Source organism: Diplotaxodon limnothrissa, linkage group LG14, assembly GCF_057381915.1.
Source record: "Diplotaxodon limnothrissa isolate DT_005_m linkage group LG14, D_limnothrissa_male_GT1.1, whole genome shotgun sequence".
Classification (NCBI taxonomy): domain Eukaryota; kingdom Metazoa; phylum Chordata; class Actinopteri; order Cichliformes; family Cichlidae; genus Diplotaxodon; species Diplotaxodon limnothrissa.
In genome coordinates, this window is record NC_140609.1 from 25,278,734 (window position 1) to 25,298,416 (window position 19,683).

Sequence of the window (19,683 nt, forward strand, 5' to 3'; positions counted from 1 at the left end):
AATATTCGACAATTACATGCTAGTAATCAATGCCACGGGAGACGCATGGCCGGATGCTAGGAAACGCGCTGTTTTGCTACACTGCTTGGGCCCGGAGGGACAGCGGTTATTCTACACGTTACCGGAGCAAGGTGATACATATGCTGACGCCATGAGCACACTGGAGAAGCACTTTGTGCCGAAAGTGAATGTCGTGGCGTGCCGTCATACATTCAGACAGCTTATGCAACGAGCAGATGAGACTGTTTCTCAGTATGTGGTGGCTCTAAGAGCATTAGCTTCATCTTGTAACTTTGGACTAGAGCTGGGCGATATGAGATTTTTTCATATCACGATATGTTTTTTTTTTCATTTCAGGCGATAACGATATCTATCACGATATAAGCCAAATAACTATATTTGTAAGATTTAAATGTGCCGTTGCTCACAAGTAAAATGTGAAATAATCAGCAGCTTGTTTTTATTTAAATATTTATTCCCCATAATAAGTTCAACAGGGTAGATGTACTTAAGGAACATGAGACTTTTTCAGATAAATAAAGGCAAATATTGCAAACTACACAAAAGGCAGCCGCTAAAGCGTTTAAGTTTCAAAATAGAACAAACAAAACAGACTACTAAATTGTCAATTCCACTTAGAAACAAAATATTAATTCTAAAAATAAATCTTAGTTTGTTTTACAGAAGAACAGACAAAACTGACTAACTTTTGTCAATATCAAATAAACTGAGAACTGAAAGGAAATTCTCAATCTCTCCTTGTTGTATAGCTGAGCTTTTCAAACAGTTTTAACAGTTACTTTAGTCTGACAAAAGCCGAATGACGAATTAGCGCTTCCAGTCAGAGACTGAGGCTACGTCCACACGTACACGGGTATTTTTGAAAACTGAGATTTTCCGTTTTCGTTTTAAAAAATAATCCCGTCCACACATAAAGGCAGAAATGAAGGAAAACGCTGCTATGAACATGCCAAAGCAGCAGGTGGCGCTAGATTCCTAACCGTGCCGAAATGCTGGCCAATCAGAAGTCTAGAAGCCTCGGTGGGAAAAAGTAAACAAAGCTGGGGCATAGAAGCAGAACCGAGTCGTGTGTGTGTGGAGGGACAGTAACTGTGTGTATATGTAAGCATTTAAACACTGCAGAGAGTAGAATTAACAGTAACAGTATTGTAGAAATTCATTTCACCGAAACAATAACGTGGCGCACAGTGTGATGCATGCACCAGTTTATTGTATTTCCAGACTTGCTTTCGGCACAATTTACAGTGCACGCTTCTCTGTTTTTTTGTCAGACTTGAAATAGCCGAAATACCTTCACACTACGGAACTTCTTTAGCTCTTCCGTTCGACAATCTCTCCGGCATTGGAACCATCATCTGTTTTCTCTTCGGTCACGCTCGGTTGATTTTTCTAGTCGGCACACTCATTTCCTCCATTACCCGCTGGCTGCTTCCCAAACAAACACACGTGCGGCTTGGCACTTGTGCTATACGGTAACAAGTCACGCGACGTGACTCTGTGGCTGTGATTGGTTCGGCTCCGCGTTACTTAATTTGGATTGGCTGACCTTTTTTTTTTTTTTTTTTTTGAGGACAAGAGCGGCGAGGTCTATCGCGATAGCTTAATTTCTCTATCGAGTAAAAGTTATATCGCGATACATATCGTTATCGTTCTATCGCCCAGCTCTACTTTGGACAAATGGAAAGTGAAATGATAAGAGATCAGTTGATCTCCAATGCTCATCTCAGCGCTGTGAAAGACAAACTGTTACTGGAGGATGAACTCACACTGGATAAGGCTCTAACTATTGCGAGCCAGGTAGAAGCAGCAGTCAAAAACGCTACTCTACTCTCCACACCCGGCTCGTGTCCGACCGCGCCTGTTCAGACAGTCGACGCGGCAAATTCCCACTCTCACCAGAGGAGAGGACCTCGCCCCGCTAAAGGCTGCACTCCAGACCAACGCAAACGGGGAGGTTCAAAGCAGCAGCAGCGGAAGTGCTTCAGGTGTGGTTCTCACAAGCACTTAGCTAATGATAAAAACTGCCCGGCTGCTTCTTCAAAATGCAATAACTGCGGGAAAAAGGGACATTTTGCCAAGGTATGTAAGTCGTCAGTCAGTGAAGTGAGAGAAGTAGTGGTTCCAGAATTGGCAGTACTGTGCGTGCAAGATGCTAAAATGATGGCAGCTATTCAAGATAAGCTTACCTGCACTGTCGACATTGAAACTGTACAAGGTGGCTCTAAGACAGTAGAGCTGATAGTAGACACTGGAGCTTCTGTGTCTATTCTGCCAGAAACTATCTACAGACAGTATTTTGCAGACTGTTCACTGGTGCGACCTAAAGTCAAACTAGTTACTTATGCTAAAGATGAGTTGGCTGTGATGGGTTGTCTGCCTGCATCAGTTGCACTGCATGCACAGAATGAAAAAGTTCCTGCTTCCTTCTACATTGTCAAAGCTGGTTCCCCGCTATTAGGCCTCGACCTCATTAGAGCACTGAACGTCTGCATCGTCGGAGGCAAAGTGGACCGTATTCAGGATGAAACTGCAGATGAGCCGGATTCGTCTAACCAGAAGTCTGCTGTGTACAATGTTGATCCTATTCCACCAGCTCAACTTGGATGTGTTAAAGGGTTCATCCATAAAGTACAGGTAAACAACAATGTGCGGCCTGTACGCCAAAAGCTGAGACGCCTGCCATTAAGTGTACGTACAGAGGTGTCAGCAGAACTCTCTCGCTTACTCAAAGCTGGCATAATTGAAAGGATCGATGCAGCTGAGTGGGTGAGTCCTTTGGTCGTGGCCAGAAAGCGAAAAAAGGAGTTGAGACTGTGTGTTGACCTTCGTGAACCCAATAAGAGCATTATTGCTGACTGCCATCCTCTTCCTCATATGGAGGATCTGTTTTCTGACTTGGCAGGTGCCACTCACTACAGCCAGATTGACCTCAGCTCAGCATACCACCAATTACCTTTGCATCCGGAGAGCCGCAAGCTGACTGCTTTCATCACTCATGAGGGACTGTTCCAGTTCACACGTGTCCCATTTGGCCTAGCATCAGCACCTTCGGCGTTCCAGAAAATGATGCAAACGGTCCTGAAAGATCTGCCTGGTGTTCGCAACTACTTGGATGACATCATCGTCTACGGAACATCAAAGGAGGTGCATGATACACGCCTGCAAGCTGTTCTCCAACGTCTCAGAGATGTCGGCCTGCAGATTAATGCTGGGAAAAGTTCCTTCTGCCAGTCACACATCACATTCCTGGGCCATGTAATCTCAAAGGAAGGCTTACGTCCAAGCCAACATCACCTTACTGCTATTGCTGAGGCTCCTGCTCCAAAGGATATGGCTGCATTGCGCTCGTTCCTGGGTTTGTCATCCTGGTTCAGTAAATTTATTCCAGATTATGCTACACTGGTGGAACTACTGCGACAGTTGCTGAAAACAGACATGAAAGTCGAACTCCAGTGGAACGAGGCAGCACATGAGAGCTTCAGTAACCTGAAAAAACTCCTTCTGGAAAGTCCCGCACTTGCCGTCTATGACCCTGACTTACCTGCTTTTATCACCACAGACGCATCAGACTATGGGCTAGGCGCTGTGTTGACACAGTTACATCCAGATCAAGTGGAGCGGGTTGTGGCGTTCGCCTCCCGAACACTGTCTCCTGCTGAAAGAAAGTACTCCACCACAGAAAAGGAGGCGTTAGCCTGTGTCTGGGCGGTGGAAAGATGGCGTACATATGTATGGGGCCGCAGATTCACACTTCGTACTGACCACCAAGCTCTTACTACCCTTCTCAGCACCAAAGGTATGAACAGAGCGGGCATGAGAATCGCACGATGGTCTGCAAGGCTGATGTGTTTTCAGTATGATGTGCAGTACCGTCCTGGTGTTCAGAATGTCATCGCAGACTGCCTCTCACGGGTTCCCCTGATGTACTCCAGCACTGACATTGATGCTGAAAAAGACCTTCTCTTGGAGATAGCTGAAGTTTCTCCTCTCTTGACAGCGACACCGTTGACGGATTTTAAAGCTGAATGTGAGGACTGCCCTGACCTTTCTCTGCTGCAACAGGTTATCCGCTCAGGCTGGCCTAAGGTGAAAAGGTCTCTCCCACCTGAGATACAGCCGTATTTCCTGGTGCGACATGAACTTGCTGTGGAATCACCGTTGGTTTTCTGGGGGACACGTCTGGTGGTCCCAAGGTCCCTGCGGGAAAAGGTGATATGCCTCGCACACGAAGGTCACCAGGGCATAGTTCGCACAAAGCAGCGGCTCAGAGAGCTTTACTGGTGGCCATGCATGGATACTCAAGTCCATGCGATTCTGTCATCGTGCTCAGTCTGTCAATTGTGTGACAAAACGGCCAAAACTGCTCCTACTCCCTTACAGCCGGTTCAGTTTCCAGATGGTCCCTTTCAGCATGTGGCCGTTGACATTGTTGGACCTTTTGACCGCGGGTCGCAGGACTGCAGGTTTGCCATCACACTGGTCGATTACTTCAGCAAATGGCCAGAAGTAGCCTTTACTTCATCAGCTACTACAGACACTGTGATTAGGTTCTTGTCTTCAGTTTTTGCACGGGAGGGAAACCCTTGTGAGCTTACCACAGATAATGGACCACAATTCACTTCATCTGCCTTTGCTGATTTCCTGACGGAAAGGGGCATCAAGCACATCAGAACAAGTGTGTATCACCCTCAAGCGAACGGGTGTGTTGAAAGATTCAACAGAGTGCTGAAGGACTGTGTTCAGGCTGCACAGGTGTCCCAGAAGCTGTGGAAGCCCGCCGTGACAGAGATGCTACAGAATTACCGTGCTACAGCTCATGCAACGACTGGAGCAGCTCCGTTCCAGCTTCTCAGAGGGAGACCCATGAGAACAAAGCTAAATGTCCTGCCGTTTCCCAAAGACACAGGACAGTATGACCAATGCAGGGCCAGAGTCTCTCACCAGCAACGTAAGAGTAAACGCTACACTGATGCAAAGAGGGGGGCAAAACCTCCCCAGCTTGTGGTCGGTGACAGGGTGCGGATACGTAAACCTTTCCGAGTGGGGAAGGGAGAGAGACAGTTCACTGATCCACTGTCAGTGCAGCAACAGACTGGACTGAGCACCTTCATCTTGAGTGATGAGCCCGTCTCTCACTCTGCTGCGCAGAGAATGCTGAGCCGTTGCAGGCTGGTGACAAGGTTGAAAATAACACAAGAGAAACTCCTAAAAGACCTTCTGTTCCTAACAGACCGAGACAGTTACCAGCTTGGACCAAGGATTATGTTATGAAATGAGTTTAAAAAAAAAAAAAATGAAAAGAAAAAAAAGTGAAAAAAACACGCTTGAGCTGTTGGGTGCTAATGTTAAGTTCCATACTGCTAGTTCTGAGGTCCAAGTATAATAGAGGATTGATTTACTGTGATTTATTTGTGAGTTTTGTGACTTAAGGTTGTTAAGTTACTACAGTAACCTTAACGGTACAAGTATTCATTATAAAGGACGATTTAGGCACCAGAACAAGATTGTATGTTAAGATCACGGGTATAGTTCAAACACCCAGTAATGTTATAAGTGAAATAGGTATTGAAAATGCTGTCTGGTTGCAAAGTTTACTACTGATAATGTTCTGTGCAAATAGTAATGTTGCCATGCTAAGTAAGTAATACTGAGGTAGTAGAATTCTGTGAGAATGAGGAGAGATGTTGTGTTTACATACACTGCTAAGATGGTGAAGGGTTGCTTACAAGGGGGACTGAATATGAACATATACTCAGTTACCAGTAGGGGGCTCTGTGACTAAGGATGATGGAAGGAGAGAAGAAGTGAAGTGTATGGTGAGATGTAAAATGGCGAACTACTGCTGAATATATACGTTCCATTACAAACCAAGCCGTCTCCGTTCTTCTGTCGAAACACCACAGCACCGGACACCGGTACCCATCCCTAGTGGAGAGGTGGAGTGTGTTAAACAATCGCAGGCAGTCACTGAGCACATTTAATCAACTCACATCTATATGCTGCCCAGTTGCATGAATTAGTGCTTTTGATGACTTAACAACAATATTGTGATGATAAAAACAATATTTCCATCACACGTCGGTAAAGAAGGCTGCTTCTTCTCCTTTTTGACGCTTGTCTGTGCTGAAATATTAAATATCTATACAGACGTTTTGATTGATCTCCTTTCAGCTCAGTCACTTATGATTGCGGCTTTTTGGCGATGTGTTTGTTGTCTCACGGCGCTTTGAAAGCTCACGTATCAAAGTGCTGGTTGCCAGACCTTTTCCGTAACTCAAAAATGCTGCTAAATGCCATTCAACCTCGCCCAACCCACCTTTGTAGCAGCATTTGCAATGGTGATTTAAATACTTCAAAGGCAAATCCCAGGTGTTTTAGAAAATGAAAGTAGTGGCGCATATAATACAAGAAATATAACTGCCAACAACACAAGTAATAAAAAAATTACACTACTGTTCTCACAGTGAACGCCGTCACCGGGTAAAAACAGGCCTGGCACCATATGAATGATGATTCCCAGTGGGTCTCCCTCTCTCTGGGGCGGAGATGTCAACTGCTGCCATGCTGAAACGAGGCCCTCCCTCTGAGAGCTATAATGATGTTCAGCTTGTACTCTCAGCAAACGTGCATGGCACGCACTGGGAACACGCTCCCAAATGTATGTGAAAAGAAATTTACGCTGTGGAAAATTATTATTTTATTCTCTGATGAACTTGTAAGTTTGCAAACGTGCAAAGAAGTGAACAGTCTAATTTCTATGGTAATTTTATTTTAATGAAGAGAGACAGAATATTGACGATAATCTAAAGACTACAATCAGTATTGTTGAGAGACTCCTGATCTCAACTTCTATCTGTATAAAGCGCGTCTGTGCACAGAATCAGTTTCTTGCATTCCAGCCTCTCTACCACCCTGGACACGATCAAAGAGCTGTCAAAGGACATCAGGGGAAAGATAACAGGAGGATGATCGTGAGAAAAGCGGTGGATCAGCCAAAAACTGCATAATGAAGACAATTGGGTTTCCAGTCACCAAGAACAGCACAGTGTCCCCAAGGTCCCACTGCTCAAGAAGGCACATGTACAGGACGTCTGAAGTTTGTCAGTAAACATCTAAATGACTCAGAAGGCCTGGGAGAAAGTGCTATGGTCAGATGAAACCAAAATCGAGCTCTTTGGAATCAACTTGACCCACAGTGTTTGGAGGAAGAGACAGCTGTCCCACAGGACACCAACCCCACAGTCAAGCACGGCGATGGAAACATTATGCTTTAGGGCTGTTTATGTGCTAAGGGTACAGGAAAGTACAGGAGGGACCAATGGACAGGGCCATGCACCATAAAATCTTGTATGAGAACCTCCTCTCCTCAATCAGAACACTCATGTACGAAGTTGTCACTGCAGTGGTTGGCAATAAACCTAAAGGACTGAGAGAGTTTCTTTAAAGAGGAGTGGGCCAAAATCCCTCTTGAGATGTGTATGAACCTGGTGACTTCTTACCGCTGTGCCGGCTAATAAGGGTTTCTCCAACAAGATCTGCTTGGGTATCAACTACTTATTTCACTCAGTGACATGCAAATCCATTTATCACTTTTATGGAACGCGTTTTTGCTTTTTAAAGTTTTAATTTTGGTTGATATTGTGTCTCGGGGGCTGTTACGGCACTATTCATTGCTTGGTAAGTGAGCAAACTTGCAAATGTAGCCGGGGATCAAATAACGATCCCCCGCTGACACACAAGCTCAGCATCTGTCGTGCCACGAGGAAAGACTGAGAGAAATACATGAAAAATATCAATGTTATTCAGAGTTGGGCGAGTAGAGCACTGGTGTGATTTGTTGAATCAATAAAGGCTTTTTCAAATGAAATAAAATGCAGAACAATTTATGCCACACCAGCAACAACATCAACAGTTATAAATCATAAAAACGCACCCCAGAGAAGACAAACGGCATGAGATTGATTACAGCGCTCCAAAAAAAACAGCACGATTAGATTCAATATCAGCAGAGGAAAAACACCCGGGCATGTTGTGGAGTAGGAAATTACCTGGACTGACAAGTGATTAGCCTTCAATGAGCCTGATAATGTGTAAATGGAGAAAAAGTGATTGACAGCAAAAAAAGGAGAAGGAAGGATCAGGATTGGGAGAGAAACAAACCTGTTCAAAGAATTCGTCCATAAAGCCTTTCTCCATCCCAACAGCGACTTCATCTTCCTCCTCAGTCGTCTCCTTCCCCTGGACACACACACATACACGAAATAAAAAAAAAATTATACACATATATATTAATACATAATCTTAATACAATTGAATTACTTACATTACATGAACCAGTTAAATAATAAAGCAATAAACATGGTTAATAACATTTTAAAAAAAAAACACTAAAACAACATGTAAACATAATTTCTATCAACAACAACACTGATGATGACTGAATTGGACCATGTTAGGTTGTTTTTACATAATTCAAGGTTAAATGGAACAGTGAGAACACTCCCCCCCTCCCTCCTCCCAAACCTCTCCAAACATCACCTGATTAGAATCAAGGAGCACTTAATGACACTTTTAATTAGAACCACAGGTCGAGTGATTAGCAAGTCATTATTGAATTAGAACCTACGAGCAGAGAAAACCTTGACTTCTGCACCCCTCTACCTTCACTCATGCACAGATACATGTAACCATTTCAGCTTAAAGGAGCAGATTAATATTTTGATACCACTCCTATTTCTCTGTAGTTAACACACCAAATCATGCAACAGGTTAGACTTTAATCGGAGGAAACCAGCTGTTGTGACTTCGTCCAAATGGTAATAAAATCCCCTTAGCAGTTCTCCAAATTTACATGTGACTTAATAAAATGTAGAAAAATAAACCCTAAATAGCAAACTAAAAGCTTATTGTGGAAAAAACAAACAACAGGGTTACTCAAAGAAAAAGAAAAAAAAAAAAAATCACAAGACTGGAACCTGTTCAAACTCAAATTCTCAAACTGTCCGACTCTTCTAGTAATTCCGGTTGTTTTCTGCTGTTACTGAGGTACATTCACGTCACTAAGGCCTGAACATTCTCAGTGAATAAATCAAAGCTTGGACGCAAAAACATAAAAACAAAAAGTTCAAAACTCTGCAAACTTTTCGCAGTCTGGCATATGATTCATTCTGAAATGCATGCTTCTAATCACACATCAGCCATTATACTGCATTAGTGGGATCTCATGTGGCCTCATCTCATTCATCACAGCCACTGTCAAACTAATTTGGTTCCCCATTAGTGGCCTATGAGATCCATTTGCTTATCAAGGCTGTGAGGACAGAGTGCAGTTTTCATCTTCTTTTGCCTGAAATGACTCCTTACTCTTATCCCAGAATTTCCAAACAGCAGTAAGAGAGTCCTGAATTATGCAAATGATGCTTCCCAGTGTCTGTCAAAATGATGACTTCATTTCCTCTCAAACCTCAAAATAAAACTGTTACCAAAATAAGAATAAGATTAAGAGTCCCTAAAACTTTAAAAACTCTTTAAACCATTAAATTAACCAGTAAATATTTAAAAACTTCAATGAATCATATCCAGATATTATTTATGCTCTCCATGTGTATGGGCAGCCAGCCAGGTTCAACCAGACAGGGAAACAAATGTGCAGGCATTACATGCATCAGGAGGCAGGAAGCACAGGAAACTTTTGCATCAAGTGATCAATTTCCAGTGAAAGAAATGAGCTACTTATCCCTTGTTAACTGTTTAACAATGGATCAGCAGGATGCACATATACATCATGCATTACTGACATAAGTTTGTACAGCTGATACTACCAAACATTCATAAATACATTTATATTCTCCAGCCACTTTACTCCTTGTCAGTGTTGGACTGAACCCATTTTGTCTTCAGAGCTGCCTTAATTCACTATTTCATAGATTCAACAAGTTAATGTAAATATTCCTCAGAGATTTTTGTCCACATTGACATGACAGCATCACACAGTATCTGCAGATTTGTTGGCTGAGTACAGTGAACTCATTGTCATGTTCTGAAAACAAGTTTGAGATGATTTAACCTTTGTGACATGGCAAACTGTGGTCAGAAAGGGAAGGGCATGGTCAGCAACAATAGTCGGGTAGGCTGCGATGTTTAAATGATTTTCAGTTGGCGATAAGAGCTCCACAGTGTGCCAGGAAAATATCCCCCACACAATTACTCGCCTGCGGCTGCCATGTATGCCTCAGCAGCCTGGTTTGTTGACACAGGGCAGGGTGGATTCTGATTCTACCACCTGCATGCTGCAGGAGAAATCGAGACTCATCGGAACAGGTAACATTTTTCAAATCTTCCATTGTCCTATTTTGGTGAACAGGTGCAAACCGTAGCCTCGGTTTCCTGCTCTTAGCTGACAAGAGTTGCAGCCAGTGTGGTCTTCTGCTGCTGTAGCCCATCTGCTTCAAGGTTCAACATATTGTGCATTCAGAGATGCTCTTCTGCATACTTGGATGTATTTATTTGTATTATTTGTGTTACCATTGCCTTCCTATCTGGCCAATCTTGCACTAGCATCCATGCAACATTCAAAGTTGTTCAAATCACCTTTCTTCTCCATCCTGATGCTCGCTTTGACCTTCATGCCAGATCCACTGAGTTGCTGCCATGTGATTGGCTGATTGAAGTGTTAATGAGCAGCTTAACAAGTGCACCTAATAAAGTGGTCAGTGAATATAGTTGCCAATGTATGGTGGCACTGCAAGTAATTTAAATACTGAGATTCATCTTTTTAAAGTCATTCTAAAGTATGAAAAATTGCTTCTGACTCTTTTTATTCAGCGAAAAGCATTAAAGTGTCAGAACGTCAGAAAATAAAGTCTGCGTAGGAGATTTTTTGTAGATTACAACTGAAAAATATGATAAAATGACTCAACGAATCTAATATGACTTAAATCAAATCATACCGCTTCTTTTTTTATGTTCTACCACGCAGACACTGAAAGATAAAAATTGTGAAAGTTTGCGCCTGTAAAAAAATAAATAAATAACTGTATTAAAATGTCTTCTTCAATGCCATTTCTCTTTGAAGAGGGTTAAAATGTGATATGCTGACACAGCAGGAGATGGGGAGGAGACATAAGGAAACCAGACGAGAACAACTGAAGAAAAGGAAACAGTTCCTGAGAAAATGCTTGTGAAGACAGACTTTAGCAAGACAAATGCCACAGATCTAAGCGAGAGGAGTACAGAGATGCTGTAATCCCACTAATATCTAGACCTACTCAAACTAATCCAAGTATACACAGAGTATATATATTCACTACAGGTACAGTAAATTGCTAACAAACTAGAATAATAAGAATAAAGGTCCTAAAAGTCCATTTTGAGACCTAATCTTTAATGTGTTGGTATGGCACTGATGTGCATTCACGGAGCTGCAGACTTTCAGAAGCAGCCAGAGTAGAGGCGGCAGCAGCAGCAGGAGGCAGAGGAGGAGAATAAGCAGGGAATCAGAATAGGCTCAGAGCACCAGTACTGTGTTCAGCCTCCACAGAGAGATGCTGTATCTCCCACAGAGAGAGGAGGGCTTTGGTCTGGTTTTACTTTGTGTGGTCAGGAGGAGAGAAGACCGAGTAGCGCACCTCAAACGTCCTCCTCCCACCAGATCTGAAGCTCCTGCTGAGCCACAAAGAGGCTGGGAGAGGCCTTTAGTGCCGCGCTCTTCACTGAGCCTACAGACTTGACTATCCACACAACAGATGCTCTGAGCAAGACACACAAACATGCATACACACTGTAGCTAGCACACTGGCAATATACAGCAGAGGGTAAACACACAGAGAGAATGAGCTTTATATACAAGCTGGTCCCCCATCATACCAGAACCTTTGAATGCTTGCTGCCTCTGGGGCTCACACTCGGGTGAAACTCCCCAACTGTGGTGTAGTCAAGTAGTGGCCTGATTATGGTGTTTATTAGATTAGAGAGTTGATGCGGGAACCATGCCAGCAAGATATCGCTCTATGAAGACAAAAGTGCCTGCACAGACACAGGAGGAGGAGGAAATGTAGTCCAAGTGTGAGGGAGGGAGAGATAAAACAGGCATAGTGAGCAGGCTGCAAGAATCACGGTTCCTATCACCAAGGTATTAAAGGAAAAAAAAAAAAAAAAAAAAGAGGGAGAACAGGGGAACAAAACAATTACAGAAAGCTGTTAAAGTGCATTAACATGTGCAACAAAAAGCCATGCAGGCAATAGTATGTTGATGTACAAGAAATCGGATTAAATAAAGGGGGTATGGGGGGGTGGGAATAAAATATGCTTGCAAGCATGTACGCTCTCAGACTCTGTGCAGTGTTTTATATGAAAATAAGCTGAGTAAGACCAGTGAGAGACAGTTCAAGTAGACACCCATGTGAGCAGTACTTTATCGTCCTTTTGTGTTACCATATTAAAGCAGACCCGTTTCCTGCATCTTTGTATTGCAGCCAAATCAAGCAGCTTCCTGCAGTCCCATTAGAAATGACTCATAAAAATCTGTGTCAGCTGCACAGAGGAACACTGAGTGTATAACCAGATTTATTATCCCAATACAGCTAGGTAGCATTCATTATAGATGTGCGCTCACTCAGTGACACGCAAACCTTTGATTATTTATTCATTTTCCTACAGTAGACAAACACCAAGCTAGAAACAGCAGAATCTGAACGATATAGTAGCAGATTTGCGCTCAGTTTGCAAAGCCCTGCTGCTCACAGGATATTTCGAATCTGCTAGTAAAGGAGGAAAAGAACCACGACTTTCAAACTGCAGTCTTACAGCGAGTTTTGCATGGGCTCAAGCGCCATAAAGTTTGTCAGAGAGTGAACACAAGACTCTGTATTAAAGTCCTTCACCCCTCACTTCACTACAAGGGAACTAAATGGGCACGTGTCCTTCCAGGTCCAAGTGAACTGGAAACTAATTTTGTATTTTTCATTCATTTCATGTTTTTTAGAGTTTCAGATTGTCTTTGGTCATTTCAGTCTATTAAAAAAAAAGTGAATAATTTTAGCATTACCTTATTGCTTTTGTTTGCTTTTTTTAAAGTAATATGACTAAGAAGCAACAAATAAGATGCCAAATCTGCTACACGATCAACTCACACTGGTTTTTTGCAGCCATCTTGATTTTGCACATTATTTGAATATAAACCCCTGTTCTGAGGCTTAATGCTCCAACTGGTCCCCACGGAGATAAACACTGAATAACTAGCTCCACTTAAACCGCTATGGCCTGTACTCATTCAAGCCCTCGAGACATTCAACGCTCTACGCTTATATGCAGATCTGCGCTCTGCTTATATGCATTCAGGAAGGTCTACCAGCAAAACTAGCAAGTGAAATGTTATTTTTCACTTTCGCTTAAAGCAGAAAATCATACCCAGAATTACTTTGTTATGAAGGGCACAGGTTTAATTACATTTATCTGTCACCAGAACAACCACCGCAGGAGAGTACGAGTAAAAACTATATTTAGAGGCTGTGCATGCACTGATCTGCCACAACATTAAAACCACTTCACCTGCCTACTATTGTGAAGACTCCTCTTATCCCGCAGTAAACAGCTGTGACTGGTCAGGGCATTAACATGGCATTTTTGGGGTCTCCTTAAAGTCTGGCACCAGGACATGAGAAGCAGATTCTTTGGGTTCTATTGGTTGCAGACATGTGCAAATGCCTCCTTGATTAAGTCGGGATCTAGGGGAATTTGGAGGCCACATCAACACCTTGGGCTCTTTGTTGTACTCCTGAAGACGTCGCTGATGAGTTTTGCAGTGTGACAGGGCAAAATGTCATGCTGCAGGATACCGCCGTTGCCATGAAGAGTTCGCAGTAGAGGGTATTTATGTCATCCTATGTGACCAAGTAATAAAGTTTTCCATGCAGACCACTGCCTTGTTACCAGATAACAGATGTTAACCACTTCACCTGGGGCTAGGCGATTAATTAAATATAAATTTCAATTATTCAACTCACAACTATATTGTGAAAACAGAAATAAATTAGGATAAACTGTTGCTTTTTTGCTTCTACTTTTGCTACAAAGATCATCTTTTTTTTCCCTTTTATTGTGTGTTATAAATTCAGACTCAGCCATTCGCCTACGGCTGCCATGCATGCCTTTAAAACCTGCAAATCCACTGCCACCTGGGCCTCTCTTTGTCCCCGACTGAACCAGCAGATGTCCCGTGGTGAAAGCAGGCTACCAGGAACTGGCAGTTACCCTTGGACTACAGGCTTTTTGATCAAAAGCAACCCCCTAATCAGGGCCCAACTCTGTATCCTGTGCCTCTCGCAACCTCTTTTTTATTTTCTTTATCTTTATTATAGTTTAATTATGTTAAAAGTTTGAGGAAATCTGCTGTAAAGTGACATCTTATTAAACTCAGTCACTGCAGGGCATTTTGTTAAGTTAATGACTATTCGTGCTAATTAACCTAAATAACTGTGATTATCATTTGTTCTAAAATCGAACGGCTTTACCGTCACCTGTGAGTTTTAACGTTGTGGCTGATCAGTGAATAATTAAGCAGTCATCAAGTTGTTGCCTTGAAAATAAAAAAATAAAAGAATGCTGCAGTGACTGACTACACTGTGCTTTGCGTGCTGCGATTCCTGGCTACTGCTACACCAAATGTTCAAACAATCAGCATTTAACCTACACATCACAGGTGAGCTGTTGGATTTTTGCAGGACCGCACACAAGTCAATCCATATAAGATACAAATTCTTGTACCAAGTGGACATAAACGTAATGCAGTGAATACCGTGAAGACCCCAATAATAAGATGAACCTCTATGAGCAAGCACCTGGAGATAGTGGGAAGGAAAAACTCCCTTTTAACAAGAATAAACTTCCGGCAGAACCAGGCTTGGGAAGGGACAGCCATCTGTGGCATAGCACTGATGGTACAGAGATGGTGCTGACACATCGAAATCACAATTTCACAAACCTCACTGATCGATTGATCCACTGATTGGCTAACTGCGTGACCGACTGATGAACGAGAAGGACACAGCGTAGGGCTATCGAGACAGGTTACACAACCATGGAGCAGTATGGGTGATGAGAGGACACAGGAAGTGATAGATTGAACCAGAAGACCAGCCAACTGTAAAATTAATTCAGGTCTTTTCACATTACTGTTCCCTCTTCTCTCATATAGAACCAGCAGCAGAGAAAATCAACAAGTCTCCATCTTTAAGGGCACATACACTAATGGCAAGTGTGAATTTCAGCATATGCAGTCAGCTGGAAAAAGCAATGTGGTTCATTTCTTCGTATGCACTGGTTTGTCCATTGACTCCTGCTGGTAACGCGCTTTTAAAAAAAATACAGCTCAATACTGCGTTGATCTAAGATATGAATCTAAAAAGGTGCTTTGCAGTTTTGGCCTTGAGTAAAAACATAAAATATTGTGTAAGCAATCACACAGAAGAACATCTACTGTTCTCTTTCTTATCAATCATCTGAGCTCAATACACCACCTGTCTAGATTTTCAACACTCAACAACACTCTGCAATCAAACCACAGCCAATTTACTGAAATGGCACAAATCGAAAGAAGGAACTCACCAAGGAAAAAAAGAAAAAGACAATGACAGGCTATTCCTCCTTCCAGGGTGTCAAATGCTGCCATCAGAAGCTGCTGGCATCACAGAGATATGAAAAAAGGTATTGTGCCGCCAGCTACAGCAACAGAGAGACTGGTCTCACTCCAACTTGACACATGTGGATGATTTGTTAGGACCCACTTTAAATAAACTGCAGGGTTCATGTTGCAAAGGGGAGCATGTTTAACCCAAACCACAATCTTTAAGCAAACAAGTGTGCAGCTTGAACACAGAATTAATTTACAGAAAGAGCTCAACTTAAACATATCTATATCTATTAGTGGATTTATTAGTGGATTTAAAAGCATCATAAGGATACAGTGAATGAGACTTGTGGATGTTTCTCTGAAGTGGCCACGAGTGTTTTATGTTTCGTGTTGTGGGTAACTAGTTTATGTTGAATCTGTAGCATTTTTCGAGATTTGTTTAGTTTGCATGGCTGCTAACATGGACAGGTGAAAGAGATTTGATCTCAGTGGGACTTCCAGGTAAAATGAAGGTAAATGGTAAATGGCCTGTATTTATATAGCGCTTTACTAGTCCCCAAGGACCCCAAAGCGCTTTACATATCCAGTCATCCACCCATTCACACACACATTCACACACTGGTGATGGCAAGCTACATTGTAGCCACAGCCACCCTGGGGCGCACTGACAGAGGCGAGGCTGCTGGACACTGGCGCCACCGGGCCCTCTGACCACCACCAGTAGGCAACGGGTGAAGTGTCTTGCCCAAGGACACAACGACCGAGACTGTCCAAGCCGGGGCTCGAACCGGCAACCTTCCGATTACAAGGCGAACTCCCAACTCTTGAGCCACGATTGACTTAAAAGGAGAGATTGTGGGGCTTCTGAACAAAGGCAGTTATTTGGCACCTACGCCAACCTAAAACATGAAGTTTTTCCTCCAAAAGGGTTAAAGAATCAACACAAGAAATAACATTTTAAAGCCAGTCATTAAAACCCATTTAAAGACGTTTCCTGGAGCCAAGGGCTAACAGGGTCCTTTTAGTGGAAATCTCTTGTTCCAATCTTAGTTCCAGAGCTCTAATCATTACTTTTTTGCTATTACCATATTATAACAGCTAACCCTAACCCATCGTGTTGGCTTAGCCCAACACGAGTTATACTACATGTTCCTCCTTCATATTTTTTTTTTTTTTTTAATTTTGGGGGTTTAGTTTCACTTTAGTTAGAAAAGGATATGCTTCATAAACTAGATGGGTGAATGTTTTATATTCCATTAAAAAAAAAAGAACAGATGTGGCTGAGGTTAACAAGACTGTATTATAAGCTGTGCCTACAGTGTACAGAGCACGCGGTAGATAGATGAAGGAGAATAATGTGGGTTAGAGAACAGATGCAGCGCTGCCACTACAGCAGCACAGTGTCAAAGTGTGAACATGTGCAACAATTTCCCTTTCCTAACAATCCTCCTCAACGTCCTCCCCCTTTAATGGTCTTCCTTTTTCTTTCTCATTCTTCCTGTCAGTCATTCTCTCGCTCTCCTTCCTCCAGACTCCAGCTTCACTACAGAATCATTACAGCAGTGAGCCCACACAGCATGGACTCAGTTACCTTTGTCTCGCTCTCCCTCCTCAGACCTGCACTGTTTGTCTTTTCTTCTTTACTATCTCACCATCTCTTGCCAAGACCACCAATTGCTATGTTGTGTATGTTGTGATACCTTGCTCTCAGAAGTATCAACATTTCATTCTGCTAGACACTCACCAGCCACTTTATTCGGCAAATCTTGTTTTGCCTTCAGAACTGGCTTACTTCTTCATTACACAGACTCAACAGGGTGATGGAAACACTCCGAGATTTGGGCCCATGTTGACACGATAGCATCGCATAGTTGCTGCACATGCTGCTACTGAGATCTGGTGGCTGTGGAGACCATTTAAGTACAGTGGATTCTCGTCATGTTCAAGAAACTAGTTTGAGATGATTTGAGTTTTGCGATTTTTCCGATGCTTGGTCTGAATCTCACGGGTCATCTTGATCTGTCTGAACGTATCAAGTCACCGACTTATACATTAACAAGCAGTTAAGTAGGTTAACTAATGAAGTGGCCTCTGAGTGTATTTCTTAAGTGGAATATCAAACGACACAGATCTGACAGATTTGCAACTCTTTCAGAACTGAAGGAGGCAGCATATGACAACAAGACTGCGATGCAGTGTATCCTTACATGCTGAAGAAGAAGAAAGACTACAAGCACAGGAAAAACTACAAATGGAAAATGGAAACTAATTCAGTGATGGCTGACTCACCGACAAGAGTCACTATGTGTGTCGCTGTGCATTTGAGGGGTGGTGACGGAGGTACGACAACTGATCCACAAGTGGAATATGCAAACGATGCGATTGTGTTTTTCAGACCAGAGGAGGAAATACTTCCAATTTAGAAATATCGTAGCATCAGAGTGATTTAAACCTGTCTTAATACGAAGTGGCACACAGTTATTGGTTAAATAATATCTTATCATGTTCATAGGAAGATTTCGTGTGAATCCTGATTTCCTGACCAGATTTCCAATGTCTGTAGTTCCTACAGGTGTCGTTTTCTGCCGAAGGAGCTCACGAGATGACTGACCTTTTAGACTAAACAGTGCATGCTTACTCCCGTTATGGCTTGCTCATAATTGGCCTATGGGTATGGATATGAATATATAAGTGACATGCTGTTCATACACAAACTTGTTTGCCCTGAGCATGTGTGTAGGAAGCAGTGGATCGTTGGCCAGTCTTCACCGTTAAAGGAGTGGGTGAGAAAATGTCATAAAAGCTCCAATTGAACTTTAATGACAGATCACAGGCAGTGAAAAGATATGCTGTCATCGTTTATACTATGGCTTTGCCCACCCCTAGTCTCTTCTCTTTCTTCCCTGGGGAATATATTAAGTGCTTTGCTTGGTATCTCGCTTACCATGAGGGATTATGACAGCACCTATGCACCACTAAAGCAATTATATTCCAGATATGGAGGAAATGTAACTGAAAGTGAGAAGGATGTCAAAGAATAGCAAGATGCAGAGAAACCAAATGAAGGAGCGATGAAAGAGCTATATGACAAGAAGTGCAGAGGAAAAACAGGCTGTCAGGAAGCACCGGTTGAAACAAAATGGCAAATTTCAAACAAAACAATTACAGCTGTTGATCTCTATTAACTGATTACATTTTGGTATTTAAGTCAGGAATAAATAAAGTTAAAAGTGCCCTTGATATCTCAAACCCAAGGTGGTGTGCTCGAAGCTACAGAATTTAGTTTCTGGTGATGCAAGTGGAAAAAAAAAAAAAAAAAAGTAGAAAATCACTGAATTTGTTCTCTAGTCTTGCTTGAAAAGTGACTTTCATCAAAATATTAAAGTTATGTTGGCGTTAGAGTGTTTGCTCATCAGTTTAACCGTCATTTCAGCTTTAAAGCATTTGTAATAGTAAACGCAGCCAGATTCAGGGTCGTCGCGATGCAAGAATTTCAAACCTTGACTGCAACACCCGGGTCGATTGTAAAAATTACGAGGCATAATGTGTTAAGCTACAGCCTGGATTTTTTCCTGTTTATTCGTTAAGGCAGACTGCTACCATTGATGGTAAACTTTTTTAACTTCAATCAGGGACTTTGAAGAGGCACATAACACATTTTAGACACAAATAACCATTATCCTGCTAAATTACCACTGTTGTTAACATTATACAGAGGCAATACTGATAATGTGAGAGCGAGGCATCAAATGTTATCGGTACCACTTTATTGTTAGCCATAGCTGCTACCTTAGTGATAACTTGAAGCTAAAGGAGGCGAAAATGGCACTGTTGCAAATCTAACCTAATCCAAAAATACAAACAAAAATAGCCACCATCACACTTTCAGTATTTTAGTAATAAAAAGGTACCGTAATTATCCGTTCTGGTGGTATCACTCTTCTCTTTCTCTAAAGAAATAGCATTTGCTATCTATAAAAATCAGGACCCAGAGGGATGAACACCAAACTGATGTTACATTTTATTTTATTTAT

At 42.3% G+C, this 19,683-nt stretch overlaps 1 protein-coding gene across 2 annotated transcripts in view; it reads right to left on the minus strand.

Annotated features, from left to right (window-relative positions):
- LOC146618908 (syntaxin-1A-like) overlaps positions 1-19,683 on the minus strand; it is an 85,059-nt gene that overhangs the window by 55,591 nt on the left and 9,785 nt on the right. For both annotated transcript variants that reach the window (XM_085371580.1, XM_085371579.1), the window contains exon 2: positions 8,182-8,259. In XM_085371580.1, coding sequence (XP_085227706.1) covers positions 8,182-8,259 — 78 coding nt within the window. The remainder of the gene's footprint in view (positions 1-8,181; positions 8,260-19,683) is intronic.